Consider the following 13,192-nt stretch of genomic DNA (forward strand, 5'->3'; position numbering starts at 1 on the left):
AATTTTTATGATACTGATTAATAGTTGTACATTGGTTATTTCTATCCCCAACTGACATTTTACAACTATTTTGAGGCACTAAGGCTGGGTTCTCCTTTTTTTTTTCTTAGAATCTGGAAATGGTAAATAACGGCTTTAACAAGCCACTTTTATCTTCTCGATATAAAGTTGTGTTATTACGCACTGCAATAAGAACAGGAAGCAGAAATTAAATAAAGCGCATTCAATATAAAGGCAAAACGAATCACAATTTTTTTTCATTGCTTACACGATCGATTCTACTCCTGAATATTCATCACAACTGTTACATCTAGTCTGCCCACCAATGAAATTCAGCATTGTACTTTGCCATGGATACTGCACGGTGCTGCATATACCGCGTGATCAAAGGCCGGTGCTGTTTCTCATTTATTTTTGGACCGTCAGTTTGGAAAGCATTGCCAAAGAACTCCGCTCATCATCCTCAGTGTCAATTTTCAAAAAAGAAATATCGTGTAAACTAAATCTGTTCGACTGGACTTACTTGTTGAAATCACGGAGAGAACAGTTTTGTGACTCGTCCGAGTCACTCCTTCAGCCCTGTCTGACTGGCGAGCATTCTGTGATTTTCACAGATTTGATTTACAAGATTTTAACATACCATCTGGATGAATCAAAATCTGCATCAATAATTCAAAACAGAATCTAAAAAGGGCGATTTACTTAACAAAGCGCATATTATGTTATTATCATTCTTGAAATGCGATATAAATGTTAACTATTATTTAAGGCATGGATAACGAGAAGAGAATCTTGTTTCTTTAATTCTGTTGATGATGTAAGACGGCAAATCAAATGATATAAGAGGTAAGTGAGAGTTCTAGTATACACAGAAATGAACAGAGCACCTCAGGACGTTTTCTCGGCGACTCAAATTCAATTTTGTTGGTTCACGTGTTGTTATTGTTTTTATTTCTATTTTACCCATCGGACATCATCAGACTCATGAATGGAAGCAGCAATGAACTTTTGCGTAGGGCCTATAAACTGCAGGTGATCGTAAACTAGCAGTGCACGTTTTCTTTTGCAAACATTGTTTTGTAAGTACAAATTGCCATAAGGGAAGGGTTGCATCGCAATGCAAAGTATCCAAAATAATGCACTAAAACGATTCGTTTTGGTACAGTGGGCTTAAACACATTAAACCTACGAGGGGTGTATCTAAGACCCCGTTTACAGTGCGAGGCTCGGCCGCGGCTCGGCCGCGGCCGAGTCCAGCCCCGCTTCAGTGTAAACGCGCAAAAGGCCAAATGCGAGGCCAAAATTGGCCTCGCATTTGGCCTCGCTCTGGAGGTGGTCTCGGCCTTTTCTTGGTGTAAACGCAAACTGGGCCAAATGCGCGGCCAATTGCGCGGCCAGTTTTAGTCTGGCTTCCAAACCCTCTACCTGTATCTTTCGCTGTTCAGGATATTAACCCCCTCAACGTCGAAAACTATTATAGTTTAAGGTGGTTTTGTCCTGCAAAGGATTTTTTCCTTCGGCAAAGGCCTTTGCCCGAACGGCGACTTCGTCGCCACGGAATTCAGTTGGCAAAGGGTCTGAAAACCAGACAATACCAAATTGCGTTAGTTTACAAGCAGAGCGCCACTACGACCAAATAATGAAAGGTTTGAATCGAAAGCGCGGCCGAGCCCAGCAGTGTAAACAGACAAAATTGCGAGGCTCGGCCTCAATTGCGCGGCCCAGTTTGCGTTTACACCAAGAAAAGGCCGGGCTCGGCCGCGGCTCGGCCGCGGCCGAGACCACCTCCAGAGCGAGGCCAAATGCGAGGCCAATTTTGGCCTCGCATTTGGCCTTTTGCGCGTTTACACTGAAGCGGAGCTGGACTCGGCCGCGGCCGAGCCGCGGCCGAGCCTCGCACTGTAAACGGGGTCTAAGCCGTGGTATCTCCTTTTTGTTTGTGCTCTGAAGTTCATTCTGCCCATTTCAACCTTTCGTTTGTATTTCCATATGTTTTTCTCTTCCCTCCCTATCTCTCTCCTCTCTCTCTCTCTCTCTCTCTCTCTCCCTCTCTCTCTCTCTCATTCTCTCTCTGTCTTTCTGGTTTTCGACTCATGAGGAAATGTTTGTGTATTTGTTTTTCATAGCCAATGGCAATGAATTATGAGCTGTTTGGAAGTAAGATTACGTGTGAAATAAATTTAGAAAGGATATCCCCGAGATCTCACCGATGTTATCATAGATTGTATATGAGTATCTATATGCTAATTCCGCAGAGAAATAGGCTACCATCCATGCAATTACTCTGAAATTTGACACCGTTTTGTTTTTTGTCTATCGCCTCGCTGTCTTTGATGTTACCGTTCATGCCCCCCCCCCCCCCCCGATAAAGACAGGCAGACAGACATCAAAAAACACCATCACACACAAACATACACTGTATGTATGCGAGGCTGTGAAGTCATCCAAAATTCCGACAGGGCGTTTGCAAAACCGAACGTTTGCCTATAGATACGAATTTCATATCCAATATAAAGCAGTGAATTACTGGACGTCTGCGCGCACTCTGCGCAACAAAAGCAGTACAAAGTATACTGTCAATGCTTGAATAAAGATGATTTTCTTTGTTTCTATAAGTTTCTCATTTTCGATCGTTCATCTTTATTATGTTTGACACTTATTCCCAATAACAGCAGAGTTATTTAAGAACTTGCAACGCGTCAGATATGTTATGTGAACATTGATCGACTTGCCAATAACATTCGATAAACTGAAGCAAAAACAAAATTCTGAATAATTACAACTATTTTCCTTTGGAAACTGAAATGGGGGGGGGGGGGGTCAACATCAAACGTATACTTAGTGGGAGTATAATTATGATTCAGGAGTTACATGTACCTGTATTTTTTCAGCAACCTAGTGTAACATCCTACATTCTGCAAATTCTAAGTGAATAAAGTTATAAGAGTTAGCTGAGAACTTTATATTTCTCTGTGCTGATGTGATGAGAGCTATATTACATGTAAGTACTACAGGGCTAATGGTGTCACCATTTTCAAACCTATTCGCAGTTACTATCACGTCATGTCATACCACTCAAAGTAGATAATTATGTTTGCATGCATGTATGTGCTCTTTGCGATCCCAGAAAAAAAAAAGAAAACCCGCCGGGGGCACGTAATCCATTTTGGATTAAAATTGACAATTCTAATCACATGTTATGATAACAGGTACCTCGATTTGCCTTGCTCATTTGTTACTTTTTCGATCGCTGATTTCCCAATGCTTCGAAATAATTTCAGAAGCTGTACTAAAGAAAGAAAAAAAAAAGATGCTTCAGAATGCCTCAAGAATACAGCAATCCTTCTGACGTTTATTACTCCCTCGGGTATGACAAGGCATCTAGTACTTAACGCGACGAAAAGTCGTTAATACAAGATGGAATTATGGTATTATAGCTGCCGAGGGCATCAAATGGTTGGCAATCTTATAATTTCGTCTTTTCCTCTTTACTAAATGCAAAGGGAATTACTCTCTGTGTTATATTTTCCACACTTCAGCACTCATATGATTTTCTTAACAATTGTCGTATTCACCAGTTAGGTGATCAGCAGTGTTGTGTTTTGTTTTACGCGGGAAATTGACAAGTGCAATCACCTTTAGAACGGTTTCTCTTTTTACGTAGCTGTATTTTGATTGTCTATCCGAAAGTCATTACTGCGATCGGAAGAGATTATTCGCAGTTACGTCATGTTCTACCACTGAAAGTAGATATGTTTGCATACCTACCCCTATATGGCAATTAGTGCTTACAAAATAATGCTTGCAAAAGAAAACGTGCACTGCTAGTTTATGATAACTTATATTATGTATATGCATATATATATATATATAAATATATATATATATAATATGTGTGTGTGTGTGTGTGTGGTATAAATATGATAAAAATCCTCCAAACAACCACAAAGCCCATCAAAGGTAACAAGTGCACCAAGTCTTTATGCTGATCCGATAATCCCTCTACATGTGGTTACCATGGAGCTGCTTCATATCCTCTTTCTGCTTCGTCCACAAACATCTACTCAGTGGACTCAAACAGACCTAAAGCTTCAAATAATCCTTCCCTCAAATCTGTCGTTCATGTATGCTTGATTTTTCCTTGTTCATTTTGAGGCTCAGAAGAAAGAAGAAAAGTAAAATCTAAATTTACGCCACACTTACTTACAGGACTACCTTCAGGCCTGTTGATAAGTAAGCTTGCCTGTACAATGGCTAAAAAAGGACCAATTGTGACCGTGCACCTCCAAACGAACATAAAGTCGCACACACTGATTTTGCGTGAGGAGTGAAAATAAGTGAAATGGGTCAACCTAGCCGAACTTGAATTTTTCATATTTTCTAAAAGAGCGGGTCTTCTTTTACATTATGCTAAAATTTGGTATCATAAAACGGGCAGGAAAGTGTGTTTTTTTAGCAGTTTATCTCGAACATTTTTGGTAGAATAGTGTGATTAGGTGTGTCTTTAGAATCCCTTTTTCATTTCTGAAAAACCTTGTCCACACTCTTGACTTTCAACTCTAATAACTTTTGAAAGGATACTGCTACTGCTTTAAAAGTTGGCATTGATTATGGACAGAATGTGTTAATGCGGCACGCTTCATTTCAGTTTAATCTGATAATCCCTTCATTGTTGTTACTCTGGTGGTTTACTTCCTGTTTTTTGTCCCATTCATCGCACAGCCAGCACTGTTTGGTAAAGATTAAGCGCTTGAATAGACGCAGGTACTTCAGAGCCTCTTTTCTCAGTTCACATTTTTCCTGAGTTTGTGCTTTGTTTCCAATATTTAGATAGGTTAGGAGAGTCCATTTGATTTGAGTTATACATCATTTTGAAGCTTAAAGTCTGTTCTTTCAGAATATGGTTTAACTAAAAATTCATGTCTGGCTACTTTTTGTTTGTTTTGAGGTGCAGGGTCACAATTTATATTAAAGGCAATAGACTGGTTTCATTGTCAACAAGTTATTGACAAGATTGACTTGATCTTATAGCTGAGATTTTTTTTCCGCCTGTGTGTGTAATTTTTCTTTATGTGTGTACATTTCTTTTAATTTTTACTTCACCAAAACACCTGTGCGCTCAGCGTAGAGTCCTAACAGTATGAACAGTGTCTAATATGCGGTGCAGAATTTCACCTGATTTATATGACCACACATGATTCTGAAATCACAAGAAAACTGAAAACAAAGACACCATACACCTTCTCCATCTGAAGATGTTTTAATATGCATCTCTCGACAGCCCCATACCATCACTTCATCCCTGGCTAATTAGATACTCTGTCTTTTCATTCCCCGCGGCAACCGAAAATGAATTCTTAGCCATTTTGTCAAGCATGCACTATGGCCACATTGAGCAAAAGTATCTCCCTAAAACAGGTCCCCCACTCTTGGTTAAGTATACAAAACCACTTAGCTCATTGGACGTATGAGTACTGCCCATTGATTTTCGCCAACCGAACGCAGTCAGCCTTCTGGTTGTATCTCTAGCTATAAAAGCACCCGCCTCTTCCATCCTGTTTCTTGTCTTGCTCCAGGCGTATCGAAAAGGGGCACCGTCAAGCACCTTGGCCTTGCGAACGTCGACAACTGGAGGATGATGAAGAACGTCAACAAGCTGAGGAACCTGCTATCGGGGGGCAAGCGGTCGGAGCAACAACTGGACGCCGACAAGTAAAATGTGGTATGTCCAATCCTGGGGGGGGGGGGGGGGGACGTTTCACGAAGAACTTCAGTCGAACTTAAAAGTTAAGATAGACTTGAGATTATCTTAGCCATCGGCTTCTCTTTACAATTGATCTTATATTTTCAGAATCCATTTCAAATTGTTTTCAAAATTTACAGGGAAAAAAAATCAATTATCCCTTACTTATTTTGTTAATCTAAGCCTGGATGAAAGCGTCTCCAAATGTTTCATTCTTATAATTATGAAAACTTAGAATACTATTGAAGAGACACACAGCTTACTATGATTTTATGTTGATCGTGAATTTCAAGATCGACTTATATTCTTTGTGAAAGACTCCCTGGTTTGTGCAATTATACTCAGTCATGACATCAGTTCATTTCTGTTAGTCAGCACAAAAAGGTGTAGTGCGTGTTTCCCCCTCTTTCTAGGGTTACTATTTGACAGTGTATTAACATAAATATGGTCCATTTGCCACGTGGCTTGTCTATATTGTCAAGAAAAACTTAATAGCATTACTTACCCCTTTAACACTAAGTAAATCATACTGTCCGACCTCATGATCAGGCAGCTCTTGTGTTGATCGCGTGAACGAATGATTGTACCTCTTTTAGGTTTTGATAATTGAAATTGCCACACCTGCAGCAAGTTTCGTGTTTACTATTCACCATCCCTCTATCAACGAAATTAACAGCGGTTCCATCGTATTTCACATGTTATAGAGAATTGTCTTATGTTTATATGTATGCTGACACACTTTTTATTCTTGACCCGCTTTATATCATATTTTGTATCTTGCTTGTATGTTATTATTATTTTTTTTACTTACTATATGTATAGACGTCTTGTGAAATATGAAAATAAACGTGCTGGAACGGTTCACTGTGTCTCGAGTGTAAGACCAGTGCAGTTTCAGTTATTCAACTCAATTCAGTGCAATGCAATTCAATTCAATTCAATTCAATCCAAATGCACCATTATTCGATGTAATGTGTACATATACTTAGTATGTTACCCTGATTCGAAAGCTTTGAGAGCAGTGTCTTTAAAAAAAAAAAGAAAAAGAAGGAAAAAAACCAACAACATAGCGGATAACAACTACTTTCTCTTAGTCAGGAAAAGACGACAGTTTTTTTCAATACTTTCGTGATATTTTGTTTAAGTATTTCAATATATGTGTGTCTTTTTTTTTTTCAAATTGTTCATTCACCATAAGTCACCAATTGAATTTTCTCTTGATTTTATTCCTATGCAGGCTGTTCAACCAGAAATATTTTATCAAGTCATCCCCAAAGTAACTGATGGTCTTTTCTTGTTTGTTTTTTTTTTTGTCATCCGGACGGATATTTTCCCCACTCGTGTTTCATTCTTGGCAACTCTCATCTGTCTTATCAGCGTCTTTTCTTTATTTTGCCATCAAATAACACATCATGGAGACCGACCTGGCCGCAGCGGCGGATTAGTAACAGCTGCTCTCTCTCAAGATATGTTTTGATCATCAAAATGGACAGTTGAACAATTTTGATTCTCGATATCTGACGCTAATGGCAATTCGGCTGATTGGACGGCCAATGTTTTTGTTGAATTAATCTAGTGAAAAGCAACTTATTTCAGACAGGAAACCCTCGTGGAAAGAAAACCTCATCATCAACACGAAGCAGAAAAAAATTATGAAACTTTTTTTTTTGTTTTCTGTTTTTATTTTTTTTTCTAGTATTGCGGTAACCAGAAGTGGATGAAGCAATTCAGAAATGATGTTACCAACTCTATATGAAAACAAAGGAAAAGAGTAATGTTTTTAATTGGTAACAAATATTGCTTTCTGAGGCGAATCCCAAGGGGTGACAGAGATTACGGATGAATAACATGAAACGTAAGGAGATTACCCCCCAAAAAAAAAAAATCAGTAAAAACAGCGTAAATATAGATGAGGGAATTTTAGCAAATATCTTGGATTTTGACTAAAGGGTAGGCAATGTGATACGCAGAAAAACACACTACAAAAACTCTCAAACTCTCAAAACATTATTGATACATCTTTTCCAGCAAAATGATATTATGGTTTTCCATAAATATAGAAGACCTAATTTGTCCTAATGTCCGGATAGACGGTGATTAAAGTTGTGATGTCGTATAACATGATGCCAAACTGTTTTTATTTTTTGTTTTTTGATAGAATAAGCTAAAAGGTATTTTCTCTTCTCAGTTTTAGAGAATCAATTTGCAAAAGTTGTCAACAGCACATCTATTGTTTTAAGCACTCCAGCATGTCTGTCCTTACACCATGGATACTATCTGATTTTCAGAGAAATTAACATTTGTATGTACATATTTCAAATGCAAATAAGCTGTATATGAAAGATGATATTGTTTGTTTAGTCGGGTACTTTTCATGACTTGGGTAATAAAATACCTTTCTTCGGTACTGTTTATCATTGAATTGCAAGAACAACGACATGGTCAGCCCAGACTTACTAAGAAAAAAAAATAAAATTGGGGAAGTAAATCCGGGGAACGACTGATTTATTCCGTGTAATTGTAGGAAATGTATCTTTTTGATGTGGTTCCCTCATGTGCGTGGTATGTGAATCTGTCTGATTATCGTTGATATACCATGCGTAACATTCCTTGAATTAATCCTGAAATTAAACTTTCTGTGCGGGTCGACAGTATCAATGGTATAATTCATACCAAATCTAACATTTCTAAATTACCGTGTTTTAAAGCGTTGTTCGCTTCCTTTTTGTCATACCTGTTATGAGAAAATGTTTATATCTTTGGTGAAATCTAGTGTTAGTAGGTATTATATACAGGCAAGAATAGACACAAAGTAAGCAAAATCCAAATGTTGCTCATTAAAAGCTAGACTATACAGCAAAATGAAAGAGCAAATGTAAATGGTCAGATTTCTGGGAAGTTTTGTTGGTCTTCATGAACAGTTTTGAGAGTGCCTATATACCTTGTAAGGCCCCACATTGTATTTTTATTCCACAATACATAATGTTATCATGCCCTTGTACACACATGCAATGAATTGAACATAATAAATAAACGACTGTACATTAACAATCTGAGAATATTAATTGTGTCCTGTTTGGCGTGCCACTCTTATTCTTTGTTTTTCATATGCCTTCACATCAGATTATGGATACGTTGTTTGACATAAACAAGGTGATAGGTCATGTCTAAGGCTTTCAAAAAATGAAGTCCAGTATCTCTCACAATTGAACATTGATAGTACATCCAGAAGTTCTTCAAATCGTGATAAGTCGAAACCTACGGTCTATTTTCTGTTGCTATTTTTTCTCTTCACCTCTATGCTTTTTTTCTGCATTTTGTATGTTAATTTCATTGTTTTATTTATTTATTACTCTATTTATCTTTTTATCTATTTATTTATTTATTTATTTATTTTCATTTATTTATTTTTTGTCGACGATATCGTCTGTGTGTTCCCATGTACTGTCTTTAAATACCGAAAAATCAATGAGACATGATTCGCTTTTAAAGCAGCAAAGAAAGTACCTAAAATTTGCGCAAACTCAAGTAGGATGGAATGATAGTTGTGTGCTTGATGGTGCGTGGACATGTAGAGTGTAAAGGTCCTTTTTACCTTCGGGAGCAATGATTTCAAAAATGTTCAAGATATCACACTTGATGCATATGTGTAGGTCAGTAGTATCGCAAAACATCCTACTACATAAAATTTTCGCAATAAAGCGTAAAATATAAGGAGATATCATTATCTTTCTCAATAAAGCATAACTGTTGACGGTTTAGTCTGGAAAATTTTTTATTACAGCTATTGTTCACATTTAGTATATCTAACAATACTTAACATTGATTATACTGATTCAAATTTTTACATTGGTTGTTTCTATCCCTAACTCACATTTTAGAACTATTTTGAAGGACTAATGTTGGGTTTTGTTTCATCTGCAAATGGTAAGTTATGCCCTTAAGCACAGTGCTATCTATATACGTGAACACATTGTTGTTGTTGGCATCCATCTGTCTCGTGAGACAATGGTATATACCTTGCATATGACACTCAATTTATTTCTTGCTGGAGCATTTCCTACTATGGCTGAAAAGGCCAATTCTTGAATGGCAGTCTCTGCTACACTTGCTGCAAATAAAAGAGGTTGGATGTGGGGATGTTATGGGCATAGCTGCTGACCTCTGTTTGCGAGCTTTCCTGGATTCCAGTGTCTTTGCATTTCTCTGTGTTTCCCCATGTATGATACCATCACGTACGACAAGTCTCCAACTTGTACGATCTGCAGCAATGGTTTCCCAACTCTCCACTTTCAAACCATTTGCTTTCATGTCACGCTTGCAGACATCCTTGTACCTGAGGTTTGGCCGACCAATAGCTCTGGAACCAGTGGCAAGCTCTCCATATAAGATGTCCTTTGGGATACGACCATCATCCATTCTGTACACATGTCCTATCCATCGTAGACGCCTTTGACTCAGCAGGGAAAACATGCTTGACATCTTAGCATGTTTTAGGACATCAGTGTTTGGGACTTTATCCTTCCAAGTTATGCCCAGTATGCGTCGAAGGCAACGAAGGTGGAAGCTATTCAAACGTCTTTCCTGGGATGCATACAGAGGCCAGGTCTCACTGCTATACAGCAATGTGCTCAGGATGCAAGCCTGATAAACGCAGATTTTGGTGTTTACTGTAAGCTTCTTGTTCATCCATACTCGTTTGGTGAGCATAGCCATAACAGTAGAGGCCTTGCCAATACGTTTACCCAGCTCAGCGTCCAGAGACATGTTGCTAGTAATGGTTGAGCCCAAGTAAGTGAAGCTGTTGACAGCATCCAACTGGTAATTGTCAATAGTGATGGAGGGAGGGGTTTCAACTCCCTGGCACATGACTTTGGTCTTCTGTAGGCTGATTGAAAGTCCGAACTCCTTGCATGCTTGCGAGAATCTATCCATGATAGTTTGGAGGGCTTCTTCTGTATGAGCTGCGAATGCTGCATCGTCTGCAAACAACATTTCCCTGATTAGTACATGACGCACTTTGGTCTTTGCCTTCAGACGGGCCAGATTGAACAGCTTGCCATCAGATCTTGTGTGTATGTAGATACCCTCGGTAGCATTCTCAAAGGCATAGGACAGCAGCATAGAGAAGAAAATACCAAACAAAGTCGGTGCCAGGACGCATCCTTGTTTCACCCCGTTACAGATTGGGAAAGGTGCGGAGATTGACCCATCATATCGCACTGTGCTGTACATGCCGTCATGGAATGAAGAGATGATGGCCAGCAATTTTGGAGGACAGCCGATCTTCTGGAGCAATCTGAAGAGCCCCTTTCTGCTAACTAAGTCAAAAGCCTTTGTTAAGTCTATGAAGGCTACATAAAGTGGTTTCTTCTGTTCCCTGCATTTTTCTTGCAGTTGCCGGAGAGAGAAGATCATGTCAATGGTAGATCTGCCTTCCCTAAAACCACACTGGGATTCAGGGTAGATGCGGTTGGCCAAGAACTGCAGGCGGTACAGAACAATACGAGCAAAAACTTTCCCAACTATATTCAGCAAAGAGATTCCACGGTAATTGTTACAGTCACTGCGATCTCCCTTGTTCTTGTACAGAGTACTAATGCTGGCATCGCGAAAGTCCTGAGGGACTGTACCTTCCTCCCAGCACTGACAAAAAAACTCATGGAGGTGTTTAAGGAGAACAGGTTTCCCACACTTGATGACCTCAGAGGTTATGCCGTCCTCTCCTGGTGCTTTTCCACTTGCGAGTGAATCAATGGCATCGCCAAGCTCCTCTACAGTTGGTTTGGCATCAAGTTCATGCATAATAGGCAAGCAGTCAACAGCATCTAGGGCAAGTTCAGAGACAACATTTTCCCTTGAATACAACTCAAAATAGTGTTCAATCCATCTCTCCATTTGCTTCACCTTGTCAGTGATGATTTCACCTGTCTTTGTTTTAAGAGGGGCAATCTTCTTAATCTGTGGGCCTATGGCTTTCTTGATTCCCTCATACATTCGTCTTACATTCCCAGTGTCAGAGGAAAGTTGGATATTGTGACATAACTTCATCCAGTAGTTATTTGCACAACTTCTGGCTAATCTTTGCGCAGCACTCTTGGCAGCTTTCAGGACAGATAGTGTTTCCCTGTCTGGATTGAGTTTGTAGTTTAGATAGGCTTCACGTTTCTTATCCAGAACTGCTTTCATTGTACTTGCATTTTCCTCAAACCAATCAGGATTCCTCCTTAGTTTCTTCCCAAAAGTAGAGAGAGCCGCTGTATAGATAGTGTTACGAAGGTTGTTCCACTTTGAGTTGCAGTCTTCATCCTTATCTTTTCCTTTTTCCATGCAGTCTGAAAGGTCTTCCTTGAGTGTATTAAGGAACTGATGAGCCAACATTGGGATTCCAGTGTTGCAGGTGTTGATGCGAGGCAGACATTTCTGCTTATTTCGATGCAGCTTCTTTGGTTGTAGTCGAACTCGGCTACATACAAGAGAATGGTCGGTATCACAGTCTGCACTATGGTAACTGCGGGAGATGAGGACGCTGCCCAAATTAACACGCCTGGTGATTATGAGATCCAACTGGTGCCAGTGGCCTGATCGTGGATGTTTCCATGAGACTCTGTGGCAAGATTTGGTCATAAAGTAGGAATTGGTGATACAGAGAGCTCGATATGAGCACAATTCAAGTAGTCTCTGACCATTCTCATTTAGTTTTCCAATGCCATGTTGACCAAGGCAGTCGGGCCATGATTCGTAGTCAGCTCCAACTCTTGCATTGAAGTCACCAAGTAGGAACAGGTGTTCAGACGCAGGAATTCTGCTAATGACAGCATCTAGATCATCGTAGAAGTGATCCTTAACATCTGTTGATGAACAAAGTGTAGGGGCATAGATACTCACGATGTTGACCATACCTGCAGACGTTGAAAGACGCAAGGTCAGTATACGCTCAGATCCACCTGATGGGGGTTCAATTGACGAAAGAAGGGTATTTTTCACAGCAAAACCTACGCCATGCAGACGTGGTTCGTCGGGAGCCTTTCCTTGCCAAAAGAAGGTATAGTTCTGTTCTTGCAAAGAACCACTGGATGAGATCCTGGTTTCTTGCAGTGCTGCTATATCAACATTAAGTCTGGAAAGCTCGAGGTCAATCACAGCAGTTTTCCTTGCATCAGAAATCTGCTGTAAGTCATCAGAAAGGCCAGTGCACATAGTTCGTACGTTCCATGTTGCCAAACGTAGGGTAGGTAGTTTCTTTGTCTTCTTCATTGATTTGCCTGGTGCAGTGTTACAGTCCACTTTTCAAGTTTTGCTCTAGCTCCAAGCACCCATTGAAGCAGGTGGACTGTGGCGGGTCAGCACCTTATTGGCTGGGGGCTGCCCAGCTTGAGGCGGGCGGTAGCTGTCCAATGAGACGCGATGGCCTCTCCCACCGTCGAAGACAACCCGTAGCGCCCTACT

The 13,192-nt window shown here is 39.8% G+C and overlaps 1 protein-coding gene across 1 annotated transcript in view; it reads left to right on the forward strand.

Annotated features, from left to right (window-relative positions):
• Positions 1-8,777, forward strand: part of LOC139730021 (uncharacterized) — a 74,291-nt gene extending 65,514 nt beyond the window's left edge. Inside the window, exons 3-4 of the mRNA XM_071640938.1 lie at positions 5,577-5,722; positions 6,981-8,777. Coding sequence (XP_071497039.1) covers positions 5,577-5,716 — 140 coding nt within the window. The 3' untranslated portion in view covers positions 5,717-5,722; positions 6,981-8,777. The remainder of the gene's footprint in view (positions 1-5,576; positions 5,723-6,980) is intronic.
• Positions 8,778-13,192: the final 4,415 nt, after the last annotated feature.

Source organism: Diadema antillarum, unplaced genomic scaffold, assembly GCF_040938485.1.
Source record: "Diadema antillarum isolate AM-2024a unplaced genomic scaffold, OU_Dant_1.0 seq00000286_RagTag, whole genome shotgun sequence".
NCBI lineage: Eukaryota > Metazoa > Echinodermata > Echinoidea > Diadematoida > Diadematidae > Diadema > Diadema antillarum.